Here is a 20,161-nt window from a genome sequence, read left to right as displayed (position 1 = left end):
TAAAGGAAAACACACGTGTGCTTACAGAGGAGAAGGCAGGGTTATACTGAGAGGTCTGTGGGATTACCCAGGCAGACACATTACCCTTTCATTGTCTCATTGTCGCTTTGAGAGGTGTTTGATCCTCCCACAAAAAGCACTACAGCAGTGAGAGCTCGGCAGCGTCTGAACTCATTTTCTTGTGGTGAGGCCTCGCCGCCTCGTGCGGGCCGAGCAGAGCGGGACCGAACTGCAGCCGGGCGGAACGGAGCCGACCCGACCCCGCGGCCCACAGGCCCCGCCCCGCGCGGCGGAGGCCGACCCGGCGGCGCTGGCGTAGGCGCTGACGCCGCGTCCCGCCTCGGGGCCAGGCCGGGTAGTGGCGGGCGAGGGGCGCCGTTAGCTGCCGGGTCGCCCCGCGGCGGTGCCCCGCTGCAGGCCATGCGGTAGCGGAACGCGCCGGGCCCGGGCTCTCGGCGGCCATGGAGCAGCTCCCGGGCGGCCGGCGGCTCCGGCTCGCGTCCTCGCTGGGGCTGGGGCAGCGCTGCTGGGAGGTGACCTTAGACGAGGAGCGGGGGCTGCTGGCCTGGCGCGACCCGCGCCCGCCGCGCCGCGGCGCCGGTGAGTGAAGCTGCGGGAGCGGAGCGCTCCTGGGCCGCGCCGCGCGGAGGGGAGGAGGGCGGCGTGGAGCACCTGCCGGGCCGGGCGGCCTGTGTCGGGCCGGCCTCTACTCGGTGGGGCGGGGGAGGGCAGCAGCCTCGGGGCGGCCCGGGGCTGCTCTGATCCTGAGCGCCGCCGGGTTCCGCGGCTTCCTGCCCGCGCGGGGCGCTTTGTTGTGCTGTGTGTTTCTCGCACATGTCGGGCGACTTTTCCTCGTAAGGGCCTGCCGGCGTAACCCGCAGCGTCTGGGGTTCAGAGTCCAGCAGCCTAAGGCAGATGGCGGTTTAAAGAAACGGGGCCCTTTGGAACCTGGCAGGCAGCGGAGCCTTAGGGCCGGGCCGGGCCGGGCCGTGCCGTGCCGTGCCGTGCCGTGCCGTGCCGCCCAGGGGCAGAGCAGTGGCGGGGCTGTCACCTGCAGGCAGCAGTGCTGCGCCGGGCCGGCCCGCTGCCTGCCTTGGTACGGAGCCGAGAGCTGCCCTGAGGAGCTCTGCACCTGATGTGAGCGCAGCGAGCTGCTTGCTTTCAGAGGGTGCTGTTAAGCATCTGGGAATGTGGCTCTGATAACAAAGGGAGGAACCTAACCTGCAGCTGGATGAGAAATCCGCCGGCTTGTTTAATTTCACCCTATTGTTTCTTGTTAATACGTGGCAGCCTGTGGCTTTTAATGTTGCATTTACGTTAATCATAGTAGGACATGACGCACTTTGTGAACTTTAAAATTGACTCTTTTCATCTACAGACTTAGGTACAGCTTAAAAAAACACTTCCATGCTGAGGCATTGTCTCTGTTTTGGTTTTTCCCAAGTAGTTATACTTGAAGTAGTTTGCTTTCTAAGGGCTTCTGTGAAACAGAAAGTTAAACTTGTGCGGGTTCCCATTCTGAAAATATTTAGTATAGACTCCAATAGTCTGTAATGTGCTAACAAAGTTGTTTGTAGTTTCCCATTTGTGTGGTTTGAATAGGGCTGACTTTAAAAAGTGCAGATGGGAGAGATCACTGCCAAATTTGTGTGACAGAATCGTAGGATGACTTCTGAAAGTATCTGTAGGAATAGCAATTCATCAAGCTTTTTGCCGCTTTTTAGGTAGCATTTTATCACATTCTTTGACTTTTTGATTTTTATATGATTCTTACTCCTGTTACTCGTATGTCCCTATTATGACGATGTAGGAACATCTGAAAATGTTAACGTCCTCCTTACTTTCACAGCAGCTACCGTTGTGTGGATAACTGCTGTCATCTTCACTTTAGAGGTGGAGGGACTGAAACAGAGAGAGAGAGGAACTAAATGAACGATAGAAGGGTTGACTAGAAGGTTACTGTAGAAAGACTGAGTGTAGATATCTCCAGTCCCAGGCAAGTTCCCAAACCTGAGTAGTAAAATAGTTCTTCCCTTACAGTGTACTTTACTTAAGTTTATTTTCCTTTTTGTTTTTTTTTTTTTTAATTCAGAATTTCTTAATTACTTATGATTTTTGAAGAAAGAAGAGGGAAAGGGGAGGACTGTGTGAATTTGTTGCAGTTTACATGACCACGACTTGGTCATGTTTTGAATACCTTTCTTTACCATGATAACATCAAACCGATACTTTGTTATTGTGCTCTTGCTATTGTGCATATACAGTTTGACATGGTCTAAGTTTTTTATCAGCAGTATTGCTGAGAGCGGTAGCTTGATACTTTAGGTGCACAACTAAATGAACTTAAAGCTGTGAAGACAAATTAGTTTTTTAAATCTACTGAACTAAATGATATAAATGATTCTGGAGGAATGTATCTGAATTTTGAATGTGAAATACAAAGTTTCAAAGCCTTTTGGGGACTGTTGCTCCCACTAGGTAAAGTAGCCCCTGCTTTGTAGAGAATTTTGTTGAATTCTGAAAAAGCCTTCTTAAAAATCCCTTTCTGAAATATTTGTTTGACTGACAGACTACAGCGAGTTCAATGGCAGTTCCATTCTACTCTGTGATAACTTGCTTTAGACCATACATGCCCAACCAACTAGTTGCATGGTTTTGTTGCTCAGTTTTTTTACATGTTTTAATAAAAAAATAGAAAAAAATAGTTTTGTTACATACATTAACTATATTACATCTTTTATATGCAGCCTGAGATAATTTCTCTTTACTCAATGCAGCCCAAGCAAGCCGTAATACTGGACACCCATGCTTTAGACTGTGAAAGAATGCCATGGAGCTTTAAAGCTCTATTATTAGATCTCTGAAGTTTACAAGTGCTTATAAACAAGTTTTCTTGAATTACTCTGGTGGGTGAAAGCAAATATGAGCCTGTCCTGAAGCCCTTTCTAGGGTGGATGTCAGACTCCTGGGAGTGGAAGGGGCAGAGTGGGACATAATAAACAAGGCCGTTGTTGAGGTGATTTCTGAAGCAGTACTCATTTGGAGGTTATTTAGGTGGCAAGCCTGTTACTGAGTGTGGCTGCTCTCCTGTGCTTACAGGATTTTGAAAGATATGTAGAATCAGAGGAGAAAAAGGGGAGTGGGAGAAGAAATAGAAGTGCTTAAGTGTTCTGGAAGCACAGCTGTAATATGTGTAGAGAAAATACAGTAAATGATGTAACTTCTCTTCTTAACGCCCTGATTAATTTGTGTGTTTCCTGAGCTTGTGCTTCAGTACTGTCACAGTTTTATATTACTGCCGTCTCTCTGTTTTTCAGCTTTTTTAAGACCTGGAATGGCTCATTGTGTTCTCTGTAATTATATTGGAAACATGAGCAAAGTACATGATGGTATATAAATAAGTTTTGTAATAAGGAAGGTGGTTAGTTAGAAGCGTATAATTTCAGAGGTGTAGCTTGACCAAGATTGGTATCTTTCATGCGTTTAGCATTTAACTACGTGACTGTTGTACAGTATGCCTAAATAGAGACTTAATTATACAGTAGAAGCATTCTATATTTTTGTTGTTGTTGGATAGCTAGTCATTGCAGTGAAACAATCTTAATAAATATCAGAACTGCCTATATTCTGAGTATTTACTGCCTTGCACTTAGTTGCGTGAATTAAAGTGGTTTGGTACATATTTTGTCAAAGTTTTCAGACTTTCACAGCTGAGGAACAAGAACTATAGTTAGAGGTGCTGGAGAAGTACTGAAATATCTACCTCTTCCTTTCTGCATCCAAATTCAGGATCAGATAGGAAGCAACGGAGACTGTTGTGTTTAGGAAAAGTGTGATTTTGTAAAATATGGGGAGATCTTCTGGTTTTGCCTCTTTGCACAACATAAAAATATTTTTTTGGAAAAAAAAAACGTTAAAATGCCACTTGTGAAGAAATAAATGTTAATTCAGCTATATTACTTTTAATTCTGTCATTGAGAAGGTAATAGCAAAAACGTAACATCCTTATTCGGGCCATGTTATGTTTTTAAACCCTTAACTCCTCCATACTGTTTACTTTCCCTCCTCTTCTTGGCCCTTATTTAGAAGTATCATGTTTTCAAGTGCTCTCTTCAGTGTTGAGGTTCTTATTTCCTGTTCTCTGGTTGAACTTGTATGAACTCAGAGTGAAAAGCTTGATCTGAATTTCTTCACATGCTTCCCAGTCACTTCTAGCTATACACCTTTTTTCCTACACATCTCTTCAAGAACACTGAAGAATGTTCTTTTTCAACCTTGAAACACTTGTACATGAGATTGAGTTGTAAATCATAAGTAGCTTATGCAAAGCTGCGCTGATCAGTTGTTTTCTATTGTTCTGTTGTTTCCTTATGCTGATGGCACATTCTGTTTTTCCTCAAGTAACGTGATGAAATTTGGTGTGCAAAATTCTGTAGTTTATGTATTGTGTGTGTATAATTAAAGGAATTTATAAGTCTTGGCTAAGACAGGATCATGCCTGGTTCTAAGGGTTTACAAACACAGAATGAGATTCTTTTGTCACTTTTCTGTTTTGTTTGTTGTTGTTGTGACTGTAAAGTACAGGCAAGAGGGCTGTGATCAAAGTAGGCACTGGACTGTGTACCTTCACTTGTGTGCTCTCACCCTTCTTTTTCCTTCCTTCAGAATTCTATTCCTTCGGCTGTGTTCTCCTGCTTTCCTGCCAAAACAACCCCTTGAGAAAACCTCAGGGCCATTGTTAACAAGACCAGTGCCATTCTGAGGATGTGGGTTGTAGAGAACACTCAGTTTGATAAACACAGTACAGAGACAAAAGAGGTGGGCTTGCTTGGCACCAAGGTCTGTCCAGCACCTGCAGTGTGCTGATGTGTCCCATGTCAAGGTCGCCTTTCCTCACTTGTTCCCAAATGGCAGAGGGCTGGTAAGGAAATCTGAACCATGCTTATGTTCCACTGTCTATATTGAGCTGGTAGGATGTGGGGAGTAACAGCCCTGGCAGTTGCTGCTTTCAATGGAACATGCATTATTCAAACACAGATGAACACTTAATTAACCAGTACATGTTTTTCTACATAAACCGTGTTGCGTTCTTGTTGTTTTGATGGTTTGCTTATTTTTTGTTTTTCCTTTTCTTTTTTCCTTAAGGGAAAAACATGCAACTTGTTAAGTAGCTTCTCGTTTTAGTACTGAAATATGCTAGTCACAGCTCCTTTTTTTTTGTAAATTCTTTGTAATTATGCTTTGTACCCTTAAGTAGAGTCTTCACTTATCCTGGTCTTTATTAAGCACAACTTTTTGTAATGTATGATCAATATAGTGCAATATACCTTCTGATGGAGAACTTTCTTATTATCTTCTCGCCTCTAGGTGATGGGAGAGTTTAAACTTAGGACCAAAAAAAAAACACCAAAGTTATTGTTTGTGCTGTCTGTAACAGTAAACTAGTTTTCAAAGTGACTGAAAAAATGTGTTTTGTTTTTAGTCATTAATATTTTTAAGTCAGGAGAGTAGTCACATTAGTAAATTAATTCTGAATGCTGGTGTACTCACGGGGCTGAGCTGATTACTTGACAGTAAACTAAATGTTGTAATCACGGTTGTTTATATCTTTCTGGCACACTGAGCTAGCACATTTCGGAGAGGGTTTGGCCTGTTGAATACATGGTTGGTATAAATGAAGAAATCTTGACTTGGTTTCTGAACAAGTTTGCTTGCAAGCTCTGGAACTGTTCTGTGGGAGTTGCAGACAGAGATGATACACTTAAAAAATCCATTCTTACAGAGAAAATGCACTTCACAACCTTCAGTTCCTTTTTTCAGACAGCAAACTCAGTGTGTTCACCTTGTGATGTGATTTTTTTCTTCCCACTTGCTTAAAGTGAGGAAAAGTAGTATACATTTAACACAGGTGTCATTTTGGTGATTTGTCAGTTTGCACTGACTCAGAGTGAGTGATGAGTGGCACAGCCAGTGCACTGGGAAGATTGTTGATTGGAATATTTTCTTTATTTTTATTTTGTTCCATGTCTCTACATTCAGCTGCTCTGGCTTGACAACTCCATGTCATTATTGCGTTTTGTATGCTAGACATTAAACAAGGTGAGACATGAAAACATAGATGCGTGAAGTTGTTTGAGTTTAAGCTTAAGAAATTTGACCTGTACTTCAGCTTTTCTGAACTTGAGATTCAGTCTCTTGAATCTAGATAGAAAGGTTGAAAAAAGCATGTTATTTCACATGGAATTTTGCTTAGGCAGATAGCGAATAAAAAAAGTAGGAATAGTTTCAAACTAAACGAGGGGAGATTGAGATTGGATGTTGGGGAACATTTTCTCTGAGAGGGCAGTGAGGCCCTGGCACAGCTGCCCAGAGAAGCTGTGGGTGCCCCAACCCTAGAGGTGCTCAAGGCCGGATTGGATGGGGCCCTGGGCAAACTGAGCTGGTGGGGGGCAGCCCTGCCCATGGAAGGGGAGTTGGAACTGCATGGTCTTTAAGGTCCCTTCCAACCCAAGCTATTCTATGATTCTTTAACACTAAGTTATGTAGTGACAGAATCATATTTCTCTTTTTCAGCGCTTGGTAGGCACCAAGTTGAACACAAGGCTGCAGTGTGCCCTTGCTGCTGAGGAGGCTAATGGTGTTCTTGGCTGCATTAGGCAAAGTATCAGTAGCAGATTGAGGAGGTCATCCTTCCTCTCTGCTCATCATTGGTGAGGCCACACTTGGAGCATTGTGTCCAGTACAAGACAGACATGGACATACTGGAAAGAATCCAACACAGGGCCACTAAGATGATGCAGGACCCAGGGAACCTGTCCTTTGAGGAGAGGCTGAGAGAGCTGGGCCTGGTCAGCCTAGAGAAGAGGAGTCTCAGAGGGATTTTATCAATGTCTATAAATACCTGAAGGGAGGGTGCAAAGAAAATGGAGCCAGGCTTTTTTTGGTAGAGGCCTGGTGCCAGGACAAGAGGCCATGGGCAAAAACTGGAACACAGGAGGTGCCATCTAAACATGAGGCAGCACTTCAGCACAGTGGAGGTGGCTGAGCACTGACACAGCTGCTCAGAGGCTGCAGATCTCTTCCTTGGAGATCTCCAGAAGCTGGAGCCGTGGCCATGGGCACCCTGCTCTGCGTGTCCCTGCTGGGAAAGGGGTTGGGCAGAGGGATGCAGAGGGCCCTGCCAGCCTTAGCCATGCTGTGATTTGGACTGATAGAAATTCTTAGCTCTATTCAAACACAAAAGCTTAGTTTTCTTAAGCAGTAGGGAATTTCTGAATAACCTGTTTATATTTGAGAGGAGAGCTTTGCATCTTTCTGGCCCTCTACAATTGCTGTATTAGGGAGAGTGTGCTTTTGACCATACCATAAGAGTGGTGAATTCTGTCAGCAGCAGAGCTGCTAAAATAGCACTGAGGGACATTATTGACATTGCTGGTGTTTATAAAAGAGAAGTTTCTGAAAGATTATCTCTGATCCCACAGATTTACAGAGGGAAGGTGAGATCAGGCTGGTTTTTGTTTTGTTTTTTGTTGTTTTGTTTTTGTTGGTTTTGTTCCTCTTTTTTTTGTTCGGTGATGTGTTTTTCAGGGATACGTAATTCTTGTGCACATATTTAACTGAAGTTCTTATTCTCAGTGGGTTTTTTTCTAGCCACATCTGTGAAGAGATTTGCTAGAAAAGCAGGACTTCCACAATCATGTCATTCTCAGAGGGATAATATACCTAAAGAGTAAGGAGAGCTTAGTAGAACTGGTTTCAGGGTCCAAAGTTGTTAATACAAGTTAGGCTTTATATACTAAAATACATGCTCCAAATAAATGCTTCCAGTAATACTGATTTGGAAGTGGTTTTGATCTGTTTGCTATTTGTATGTTTGGAAAGCTTTCACTTTTTCCTTTTTTTTTTTTTAATACAGAAAATGTCTAATAGAACAATAACTTCTGTTGCTACTCCTAGCACAAATGCTAAAAAGTATCCAATATATCATACTTGCATAATTTCTGGCTGTCAGTAGAATATGACAGCATACAACAACTGAGAGGAGCTGCTGACAGAAGAAAAAAAACCCAACTGAATTAGTAGCAAATGAGTTGCAGTCACCACTGCAAAGAGGTCATGAAAAATGTTTCTTAATTTTCCATTCCTTACTACCAACATGGCACTTGTTCAAATTAGCAAGAAATATAGGAAATGTAGAGTAGAATACAGTAACAAAACTATTGTTTGTTTTTGTCTAATATCTCTTATTATCTACAGCTATGTCTCTATATGAGAAAGAATATTATAATTCTAACTCTATATTATATGTGAGTTGCTGATGACACCAAGCTGGCAGGAAGTGTTGATCTGCCTGGGGGTAGGAAGGCCCTACAGAGAGATCTGGGCAGGCTGGATCTCTGGGCTGAAGCCAGTGGGATGAGGTTCAACAAGACCAAGTGCTGGGCCCTGCATTTTGGCCAAAACAACCCCAGGCAATGCTACAGGCTTGGGGCAGAGTGTCTGGAAGACTGTGTAGAGGAAACGGACCTGGGGCTGTTGGTCAACACATGGCAAAACATGAGCCAAGAGGGTGCCCAGGTGGCCAAGAAGGCCAATGGCATCCTGGCTTGTATCAGAAATAGTGTTGCCAGCAGGAGCAGGGAGGTGGTCATCCCTCTGTACTCAGCTCTGGTGAGGTCACAGCTTGAGTACTGTGTTCAGTTTCGGGTCCCTCACTGCAAAAAAGACACTGAGACCCTGGAGTGTGTCCAGAGAAGGGCAGTGGAGCTGTGAGGGGTCTGGAGCACAGGCCTTATGAGGAGTGGCTGAGGTAACTGGGATGGTTCAGAATGGAGAAGAGGAGGCTCAGAGAAGACCTTATTGCTCTTTACAGCTGCCTGAAAGGAGGTTGTGGTGATGTGCGGGTCGGCCTCTTCTCCCATGTAACTAGTGATAGGACTAGAGGGAATGGCCTCAAGTTGCGCCAACGAGATTCAGGTTGGACATTAGGAAATACTTCTCCAAAAGAGTGGTCAGGCACAGGAGCGGGCTGCCCAGGGAGGTGGTGGAATCACCAACCCTGGTGAAGTTGAAGAAGTGTTTAGATGTGGCACTGAGGGACATGGTTTAGTGGGAATTACGGGTGGTAGGTAAGCAGCTGGACTGGATGATCTTGGAGGTCTTTTCCAACCTTGGTGATTCTGTAATTCTGTATGCATGTGTACTCATGCTGCTTGCTTGTACATAAATACACAGCATTTTCAGTTCTACTTCAGTTTTTTTAAGTTAAAATAAAAGCAGAGAAATTTGAAAGTGGTGATGAAAATGAGACAAACTCCTCTGTTTGACAGGACTCAGGAAGACTGGGATTGCATTGAGAGACCATCAGAGAGGGAAAATAGGTTGTAGGTGGAGGAAATTCTTTCATAATGTGAGGAAAAAAAGATCTTTAAAAGCGTTGTTTTTCAGAATTAAAGTTGATAAAAGGGAAATATATTTAACAGTACATAAGCAAATTCTAAATGTTATATTTCTTAGGAGATCTGAAAGTTTTAAAGTCTGATGGGATTTAAAGATGTAAGAATTCATATGAATGCCCTTCTTTCATAAGCCATCTACTTGCTTGAGAATGGCAGATAGCCTTTGTAGTCTCTTTGCCACTAGATTTAGTTGCATGTTCTTTGAAATAGCTTGTGCCATTCATTGTCAAATATCTGGGTTAGGGGTCATCAAAGGGGCAGTTTCCTTGCTCTGAAAGCAGAGTTACTGGATTTTGGCTTCATGCGAAAAATGTTTTTATACTCAGAATATCTACCTTTCACAGAAATTGTAGACACTTTAAACATTAATTGAGGTAGTTCATAGGTGGTTATGGATGGTGTGCTTTGAGTAAATGCAAAAGGGAATTGGAAATATTCAGCAGATTTCTACTTACACTCTTGACTGTCTTTAAGAAGGAGTTGCTCTAAATGTATGACTATGTCATGTATAGGAATAATCATTCTGGGCCTGTTTTAAGATGTAGATGTGTAAAACCTTGTGTTCATACAGATAACTGTTTTGTACCAACCTCTGAGATCATTGCTGTAGAAGAAACTGAACTGAACAAGAAGCAGCGTAGTACTGGCAAATGGCAAAAAATGGCAAAGCCCCATGCTTTCACAGGTAAGGCACATAGAGGCTCGGGAGGCACACACTGGTTATTTTGTTAGAGATACCACAGGATGTATATAAACTGTCTTTCAGTATGTGTTTATATTTTCTATTTTGAAAAATTAAACCCTTCTTTTAAGAACTCATGCTATTTGGGTTACATAGTGAAGTGCTAGCTAACGTGTTATATTTCTGCTGCTAGATGAATCTGCAGTAGAACAATTGCTTTATACTGCTTTACTAGAAAATCAGAAGGCTGGAAAAATGACCCCTAAACGTTTGGAGTTTGTCTTTTTTTCTTTTTAATTATCCCTAACTGTCAGAATGTGTGCCTGTAAGTGTTGTTTGTGTTATTGACTGTGATTTTAAAGTGCCAAGAAAATGTTCAGATTGTTTTGGGGGCAACAGTGCTGCAAAGCTAGGGCAAATGGGATTGCTCACAAAGCAAAGGTTTATCTTATAGAGTGCTTTCTTTGCTTTCAGTCCTTCTGTATTAATGTTCAGTGATGCTGTAGATGGAAAAGTGAGAACACTTACTTTCTCATCAACCTAGTTCAAAATGCACAAGAAGATTTAAACCTTTTTCTGTTACTATTTTTAAACTATTTTTTCTCAAACTTCAGCTTTATGAAATTAAATTCACTCTGTTCTGTTGGTTACATGGGAGCTGATATAAGTATATGCCAAACCCTTATAAGCTTATGGCCATTTATATCGGGTAGAAAATGCAGACTTCAGTATAGCTTAAAAAAATCTGTGCTTTGTGAACTTGTGTATGTCTTGTGTATCAATTTATGGAGATTGGGTTGCATTTGGTGTTTTAGTATCTGCTATGAGGCAAGGTAAGGACCTAGAAGCAGATGTTTTCACTTATTTTTTCAATTTTACCTTTTACGCTCTGAATCCTTTCATTTGCAGAAATGTGTACTGGGGGTTAATTACCACTTCTTTAAGAAGGCAGATGTTTGAGAGATGTGTTCAAAATGGATTTGCCATTTCGCAGAACAGTCTCATTGTGTCTCCCCTTATTTATGTATGTATGTATTTATTTATTTATTTTTAATAGTTTATTACGTGAAAAAAGCCCGAAATCACCGCTGGCGGTGCAGAGATGTGACGTTTTGGTGTGCTGATGAGTACTTGTGTAACCAGTGGATACAGGCACTGAAAGAATTACTTGAAATGCAGAGTAAGTTCAACTGAAGCACTGATGTTTGCAGCACAATTTTAGGGGCATGTGTGTCAATTAAGATTATTCTGAGATTTCTGATATCTTTTTGAACTCTAGAGACTAGCTTCTACTCAAAGAGTAAGTGTGGTGGGAACTGAAATGTCTCACTTCTCTTGTCATTACTTTGCATCACGCGTATTTCCTAAGCTGTCCTAAATGTGTATTTTACTCTCATCTGTCAGGACTAAAAGCATTTTGCACCTTTTCCCTAGATGTAAATTCTTTTTGCAAAATAGAGGCACATTGGAAATGTAGCAGAGATTTTAAAAGATTTTATTCTTGAGGAAGAACAAGTTTAAGATTGGAAATTTGAAGTACTCTGGAGATCCAAGGACAAGTATTGTAGTAATTGTTAACTTGCGGGTGACTTTTTCCGCTTCACATATCCACTCTCTGTCTTTGACAGTGTACGAGGGCTGCTCCAAAAGTGATGCCTCCTGTTTTATTATGTGTGCCCACAGTGTCAGAGGCAGATGCTGGTGGTATGGCAGTAGAAGTTGGATCTCCCCACCAACTTTCTGTTACATGTTGTTGGCTTTGTTGCCATGTGACAGCAGCAGAGGGGCAGTCTCACAGAATGGTTTCTGATGTGGAAGTGTGTATGAAGCAAAGGTGTATCATTGAATTCCTCTGTGCAAAAAAAACCCACCCACTGACATTCATCTACACTTGCTGAACGTTTGTGGAGACCCACAAGTGGATGTGAGCACAGTGGGGCGGTGGGTGGTGCATTTCAGCAGTGGTGACAGCATTCCAGACGGGCATGCAGATTTTTGAGCGTGAAATGCAGGCTCTTGTTTGTCACTGATGAAAACGCGCAGCTAATGGTGGTTACTGTGTTGAAAAATAGCATTTTGTAGCTGAGAATTTGCTCTATCAAATAGTGTTATTGTGCTCTTTGTATTTGTTCTGGTTTCCATGGAAATAAATAGGAGTCATTATTTTCAGGATGACCTACATACCTTTTGTAGAAAGACTTCTGAGTAATAATTTCTGAAACTCCAGGGAATTTACCTTTTGGAAGGCTAAGTGTAGTTTAGCGGGAGTTATCTGTGTCAGAGGCACCTTGATACATGTCAGGAAGTAGTAAGAACAAAACAACTCTGCAACAGAAGGCAAGTCAAGGGTAACAGTAGCACAACCTCAGCTGTGTCTGAGCAGGATGAGGATAGCAACAGGTCCCATCTACAGCCTAGGCAACACAAAGTGATGCTGTCTGTCCAGGGAGGCCAGGCAGGAGCAGCAGGAGGTGGGCTGGAGGCAGGGGTGGAGTCAAGATACCTACAACAGAGTTCTGACTTCCATTTGAAAGGGACTAGAGAAAGGTACACCTAAAATGTGACTCCGGTAAGGACTTAAGGTTCAGACACTAAAAGTAGATATTTAACAAAAAATGCTTGTTTGAACAGGCATTGAAAGCATGCATCTTACTAATGATTTTCTTTTGCATATGCTACACGGGGGACCTGTCTTTCAATAAAGTCATTTAAGAAATGAGTTTTGTGCACTCACTAATTGAATCTGTGAGACATACGGCCTGGTCAGTTATCTCCATCTGAGTACTAATGTTTTTTCTGTTGGTAACTATTTCAGGAAAGGTAACAGGTTCTCAGAAAGAATAGTGCTTTGGGCCTTTAGTGACTTTAAACCTTTAGCAACTTTAAACCATAGAAACAGTCTAGCTTTACTTTGCTGGATTTATTATGCAAGTATATTGGTCTAATACCTGTTTATTCTATTAAAATAACAATATAGAACATTGTCTGAGGAAGTGCAAATGTTCTAACAGATAATTGTGTTCTATACCAGAGTGTAGACCAAAGCAGTTGCTTGTGTATATTAATCCATATGGAGGAAAACGACAAGGGAAGAGGATTTATGAACAGAAAGTCGCTCCACTCTTCAGTTTGGCTTCTATCTCTACTGATGTTGTCAGTGAGTAATGAATGTTTTTGTATCTTAATAAACACTGTATAGACCCTTTAAAGTATCTCTGTGTAGCTTAGTTCTTACTGTTTTGGTTTTTTTTTTTTGAGTTTTGGTACTTCTGAGCCACTGAATCTCTCCATTTATTAAATACTTTTTTTCCTCTTTTTTTCAGTTTTACTGTTTAAAAACAATTGCTCACTTGCACAGTTTTTAGTGAAATATTTTTTACATTTACCCTGTTTTTCAGTTCTTTCTTTGGCATAAAATTATTTGAAGCACAGCTTATGAGCAAGTTGATTTTATGGTCATACTGGCAATATAATTATCCTTATTAATAAATTAATAACAGTTTTAACAGATGCATATACCTTTTTATAACAATATTTTATAACATTAATTTTTAAGTGTGTATTTCTTCATTTCTTCATAGTAACTGAACATGCTAACCATGCTAAGGACAACTTATTTGAAGTTAATATTAATAAATATGATGGGTAAGTCACTTCATTTGCTTTTTTTTTTAATTAGCTGATATATTCTGTAATATCTGTTCTCATATCTAATTTAAAATAGCATTAATTGATGATACATTTTTTGCAACAGATCAAAGATCAGGGATGTGTTCTTTTCCACAGTAGGATGTGCATTTAGGAGCATCAAAGGAAAACTGAACTGTTTCAGTAAACATGTTCAACACGTAATATGTTCAAGTGTAATATAATGATGTTTGCATGAGATTATTGTGCAGATCAGTGTAAGATTACTTCTGCTGATCCAGGAACTGGGCATTCTCTGACAGCCTGGAAAGTATCATGAAGTGTTTTATAGTATAGATGACCTTGGCACATACATGAGTCCAAAAAATTGCTTTAGTGGCATTTAGACTATGTGTAAAACCACTTTTGCCAAGTGCAAATAACTGTCACATTATTTAGCTTTGTATTTCTCACCTGTATTTGTTCTGTTTGTGAAGTTACTGGTTTAGAAGACCTAGCTGAGCAGTAAAATTGCATTCTGTTGTTATGTCTGCTGTAGAAGCAGAATATTTTAGTAAATAAACTAGTTATTCCAGTTCTGTTTCGTGATATGAAATGAGTTATGTAGTGATAAAATAATGAAAACATATGCAGAACCTATGTAAATAAGCTCTCATAACTACAGTATTTTAAAGTTATATCTTCCTGTGCTTGGAGGCAGGTGCTTTTAAGCTGGTAAATTAGAAAAATAAAAAATGTCTTATCTCTTCAGAGTATTCTTGCAAATCTGTATGCATGGCTGTAAATCAAGTAAGAGCATAATGTTGACAAATTGTTACAGTTATAAACTAAATTCACAAATTGAATTCCTAGACTTCAAACAAGTTCCTAGAACTGCTTTAAAATGAGCAGGTTCTTTTTGCCATGCTAACACTTCATTAATTTTGCAAACATTAAAAGAGAGTAACTTAGAAAAAAATAGTTACAATTTTTAACTTTTTGTTTGGCTTAAGTATATAAAGTATATAGTACTGAAGGTTGATGCAGTTCCAATACAGAATAGGGTAGAAAATTAAGCAAGTCAATGTCTAGAATTGGTTATTGTAAGAAGAGATTCCCCAAATGGTAATCGTTATGGCCTGCAGGGTTTGTCAGCAGCTATCTAAACAAGCTACTCTCATATGAGATTCTAGAACCTATAGCCAGACTTGTTCGTTTAAAGGGGAGGACTCCATCTCTACTGCAGTGTTATAGTCTTTACCTTTATAGATTTAGTCTAGTCAAGTATTGAGAAGTAGTTCAGCATGAAAGTTCTAACACTTTATATTGATGTAAATTATATGTGTCGTTGCTAGCTGTGCATGTTTTTGTTCTCATTAAGGCCACTTACCATTTCATCAGAAAAGTAAGGGTGAATATTTTTCAGGAGGTACAGAAAAATAAATCATTAAGCAAATGTGACTTTTAGGGAAGGGAGGTGGACTATAAGTGATGCTGTAATATCAAAGTGTGAAGACAGGCAGAGAGAATCCTTGCCTCTCTAAAAAGATTGTTAACTCTCTAAGTTTAAAAAAAAAAAAAAAAACCCACATAATGAAAACTACTGAATCTCACCATGTGTTGTATCTGGATTGAACTGTAGTAGTTGCATGTTCTAAGAAGCTTAGGAATAACGGTAGTAATCTGAAGCTTAGCAATCAGATATTGAGTTGTTTAGTTCCACACAGAGGTTGTTCTACCATCTATTTGCTATATAGCAAAATTAAAAGGAGAATGAGCCTTCCTTGTTCCAAAGTTAACTTCTAAAATGTGATATAATCTCCTGCTGGCAATTTGCTTTTACAGCAGGTGTCACTGATTGTAGTGGTACCTGAAACATTTTTTTAACAGATTCAAACAATGTCTAGCGTAGACTTTTTCTTCAAGGATTTCTGAATCTCTCTTTGATAGTTTCAGTTTAAATCTTGTTTTGGAGGGGATTGCTTTTGCTTTCTTCAACGTGACTGAGATAAACAGTTGGCCAGAGTAGTCAGAATCTCTTGACTCTTCCATTCCCAGACAAGGCCTGGATGGCAGTTAGCTTGGAAATGCCAGCTGTATCTCTAAGCCTGACTTTTAATCACCATGTACAGGTGTGTTTCTGTGGTGAACAGCAACATTAGGAAGTAATTATTTTACTTATGCTTTTTTAAACAGCAGATCATGTGGTTACATGGAAAATTTAAAAAAAAAATGAATCATGTATATGTGTGTTTCTCTTCAAGTTCAGTTGACTCTTCTCACATACAGGAAAAGCCGTGTAGGATTCCTACATCCAATGGTTGTTCGCCTGTCCTCACAGATCACTTATGTTATGTGACTTTTCCTTCACTGAGTGATAAGATTCTTCATTTAATCTCTTCCAAATTCTCTATTTAGGAAAGATGTGCTTGAATTTTTTGGAACTAGATAGAGATTCCTAATGATAATTGCTTCCTAGACTTCTGAATGTCTGTGCTTGAGGCATGTTGTTTAAACCTTTTGTATGTGTTTTCTATTTGTTCTTCCCATTTCTCCTAACATGAATTTCCTCTGGTGAGCATACTGTTCTAATAGTTCAGTAGTAGAGCAGCTTCCCCTGAAGATGGTTACTTGACATACTCATTCATGCATTAACACAGCGCAGGTTCTTATACGTTGTTATGTGGAACAATTACAGCATGCTGTAATACTGTGCAAATAATGACTGTGTTTAGAGTAGATCTGATATGGGTAAGGATGACAGTGGAACAAGTCTATGTAAAATTGTTTCATTTTTTTCTAGATTTTGAATTAGTTCACAGAGAGGTTGAGGTCGGAAGGAACCATAGATTGTTTAAAACTCCTTTGTCTTGTGGGACTTGCTGCTCAGGTCCTTTAGTGTATCTACGTAGGTCACTCTGAAAGTAATGCCTCCTATTTATTTCCATGGAAACTACAGCAGCTACAAAGAGCACACTAACACTATTTGATAAAGCAGATTATCAGCTACGAAACACTATTTTTCAACATAGTCACCATTGTTAGCTATGTTTTCACCAGTGATGCCTGCATGCAAAAAAATAAAAATCTGCAGGGCTGTCCATTGTGTGGCTTGTTTTTCACTGCTGTTGCCAGTGCTGAAACATATCACTCCAGACACTGTGCCAACATCCACTGTTTGTTCTCCACAAATCTTCGGCAAGCGTAGATGAATGTCAGTGGGTGTCATCTTTTCCACATAGAGGAATTCAGTGACACACCTTTGCTTCATACGCACTTCTGTGTCAGACACCATTCTGTGAGACTGCTCCTCTGCTGCCATTCATAGCGCAGCAGCAAAATGTAATGGAAGACTGGGGGGAAGGTTCAAACCCTACTGCCATACCATCAACATCTGCCTCTGACGTCATGGGCCAGCATAATAAAATAGGAAACATTAATTTTAGATCAGCCCTTGTAGTTTACTGATATCATTTTAACAAGTAAAATGCTAGTCCATTAGAAAAATAAATTTGAAATGGAAGATGCACTTTAGGAAGATCTCTCTTACAGTAGTCCTCCATTAGGTACCTTCATACATGTGTCTCACACGTTGATGATCTGATGTTTGCAGTGAGTTTCATCATGCTGATTTTGTGTATGTGATTTATTTTTTTTCAACTTTCAGTATCTACCCTCAGTAGGAATACAAGTTCATATTATTCTCTCATCACTGTGTTTACACATACTATTTGTTACCTAAAGAATGCTACTAGCACAGTATAGACCTTAAACTGGCATGGAAACTTGCCTACTTCCTCTTAGAGGCTGCTCAGAAAGATGAGACAGGTTTCTGAAGCTGAGAAGTAAAGTAGCTAAGCTTTGAAAAGATAAATTCGTTATGAAAATGAGAAACAAAAACCCTTCTCTCCCTTCTCTCAGTCTCTTAGGTCTTGACTTAGAGTTGGACAGTGTATTTATAAGACTATCTTCTCCATTCATGGAATAAAAAATGACTGGTTTCTCAGGATTCCCTTATGCTGAAAATACAGTAATAAGTAAATCTAAATCATCAGTTCTTAAATACTAAATCAACTAACTTGTCCAGTGGGATGTGTGCTCATTCTGCAATATCTATTGCTGACTATGCGGAAGAGTAAGTGTTAGTTTTTGCATTGGAAATGATTGCTGTAGAAAACAGTAAATGTTCCAAATCATGTATGCATAAGTTTCAATTTGTCACATCTTCATTGTAAGTGTATTTGAATTGCATTCTCTTGAACTCCAAAATCATAAACATTCTTTAACCAGAGTGGATGTTTTATTATAGTGCATGAAATATATGCTGCTGTAAAAGAGTTTTCTACTTCCTAGTATTTGCTTGGGTGTGGACTCTGCTGAGCTTTAACATATCGAGGATCTGTATAGCTGCTGCACCAACTCTGACCTGAAATAATTTTGCAAACCAAAGTTTTGCTTCTGGTAACATTTAGAACCCTGCTTTGTTATGAGTGGTTATTTAGATATACATGACTTCTGTCTGTTTGGGCTAGCAGCATGTTCAAAAGAGCATGCAAGCATGTGCTTTTCTGTTTCTGACCTTCTTGTAATGTATATCCCTATTAAATGTGCAGTGTTAAATCAGTTCTGCCTGAAGCTACAAATACTAACTTACCTTTCCCTTTTTGTAAAGGTATCTAATTGCCGTGTTTGCTTACTTAGAAAGCTGTAGGTACTTGTTCAGTGTTTTCTTTGTATGGTTATTTTCCACTGATATCTGTCTGTCTGCATACAGTAATAGAGAATAGAGAGGTTTTTTTAGGTTGCATTTCAACATTTTTCAAACATTACAGAACTGTCTAGGTGCATTTGTAGTTGTGTAGCTTGAATTTTTTTTTCTGCTTTTTGTTTAATGCCAAGTTGACTGTGGGCTATTATGGTCTGTAGAAGTGGATGAGGAGAAGACGACTATTTTGATGTGCGTTGCATGCCCTAAGTAGAACATTTGCCGTGTTGTTTATTGACTGTTAGTGTGCATTCTAATTTGTGTTTCCTGGCAGTGTTGTTTGTGTTGGTGGGGACGGCATGTTCAGTGAAGTGATGCATGGTCTCATTGGAAGAATGCAGAAGGACTCTGGCATAGACCAAAATAATCCCAAAGCACCGTTAGTCCAATGCAATATAAGGATTGGCATAATTCCGGCTGGTAAGAAAGGGTTAACTTTCAGATTACTTCTTTGATTTCTACTTGAATTTTTTTCTGATTCATAACTTCTCAAAACTAGACCTAAGCATGAGAAACGAGCAGTAGTATTACATAAAAACACCAAAATGAAGTCTTAAATGTGTAGTTCTAGAATTTATTGTTCCTTTCTTGCTCTCTTTTAATTTGTCTTATTTTATGTTAATACAAAGTAAGATGTTGACAGTAATGCTTTTGCTCATCTGAACACATTAATGAGTGAAATCTATTGAACAGAGACTTACCTGGAGGAAAAAAAAATAGTTTTCCAGTTCCGTGTGCTCCACGAGGTTAATTAGAATTGCAGTGAGAACCTCCCAGTGTTCTGACAGCGGTTTGATTCTGTTTTGTTTTTTCCTTTTTTTTTTCCCTCTCGGTTGTCATCACAGAAAGCATTCAGTAACTGCAGCTGAGGAACAGTCCCCAGGTTCCAGACAGAGTTGCATTTTCTGCCCTGGCTGCTTTTTTTGAGGTGCGAGGTGCTATAACTTCACAGTTCAACCACATTTTCAGGCAATCCTGACTACTATTGTTGAGAGGCATTTGTGAAAACTCTCATTATTCACTTTTTTTCTTTGATGATAACTTACTTCTTCATCGATCACAGTAACTCTTTGGATCAATCTTGCTGTTAAATGGAGTGGCCCACACGTTATCTCACTTCTCCAATTTGTGGGATACCTTGAAAAGGGCACTTGCATGACAGTGCCGTCCAAAATTATATTAATTCTTCCAACTGTTCAATGGCATCTGCAGTTTCAAGGACTGTATGGAAAGACAAGTGCACTTCTCAGTGCTATTGGTATGCTGTTCTCTTCCTTGCCAGACACTTGAGATTTGAATTAAAGAACTGAGATATGAAATAAATACTACAAGCCTCTGACTAGAACTAAAACATGGACTTTATGAGAAAATTTAACATCAGCAATAAAAATACATCAGGTGAAATAGAATATTTCTATCCTCGGGCATTAGGTGACTCGTTTATGCACCTTGTATCTTTGTGAAGAATGCATTTAAACCGAAATGTCTGAATTGTTGCTTGAAAGAAGATTAACTTACATTTGCAGTACAGTAAGGATTGGTTGCAGGTTGTAATGTGAATATACCTTTGTATTTTTTCATTCCTGTTGTTAGCTAACACATTAAAAGTTCTGTGTAGCACTTACCATA

At 40.1% G+C, this 20,161-nt stretch overlaps 1 protein-coding gene across 2 annotated transcripts in view; it reads left to right on the top strand.

The window, feature by feature from the left end:
* CERK (ceramide kinase) overlaps nucleotides 329-20,161 on the top strand; it is a 43,695-nt gene continuing 23,862 nt past the window's right edge. Inside the window, exons 1-6 of one of the 2 annotated variants that reach the window (XM_021384660.1) lie at nucleotides 329-600; nucleotides 10,030-10,143; nucleotides 11,198-11,320; nucleotides 13,172-13,297; nucleotides 13,722-13,785; nucleotides 18,807-18,952. In XM_021384660.1, the coding sequence (XP_021240335.1) occupies nucleotides 462-600; nucleotides 10,030-10,143; nucleotides 11,198-11,320; nucleotides 13,172-13,297; nucleotides 13,722-13,785; nucleotides 18,807-18,952 (712 nt within the window). In that variant the 5' untranslated portion in view covers nucleotides 329-461. The remainder of the gene's footprint in view (nucleotides 601-10,029; nucleotides 10,144-11,197; nucleotides 11,321-13,171; nucleotides 13,298-13,721; nucleotides 13,786-18,806; nucleotides 18,953-20,161) is intronic. The other variant, XM_021384659.1, reaches the window with a different exon arrangement.

Source organism: Numida meleagris, chromosome 1 (assembly GCF_002078875.1).
Source record: "Numida meleagris isolate 19003 breed g44 Domestic line chromosome 1, NumMel1.0, whole genome shotgun sequence".
Taxonomy (NCBI): domain Eukaryota; kingdom Metazoa; phylum Chordata; class Aves; order Galliformes; family Numididae; genus Numida; species Numida meleagris.
This window is presented reverse-complemented; position numbering and strand designations above follow the sequence as displayed.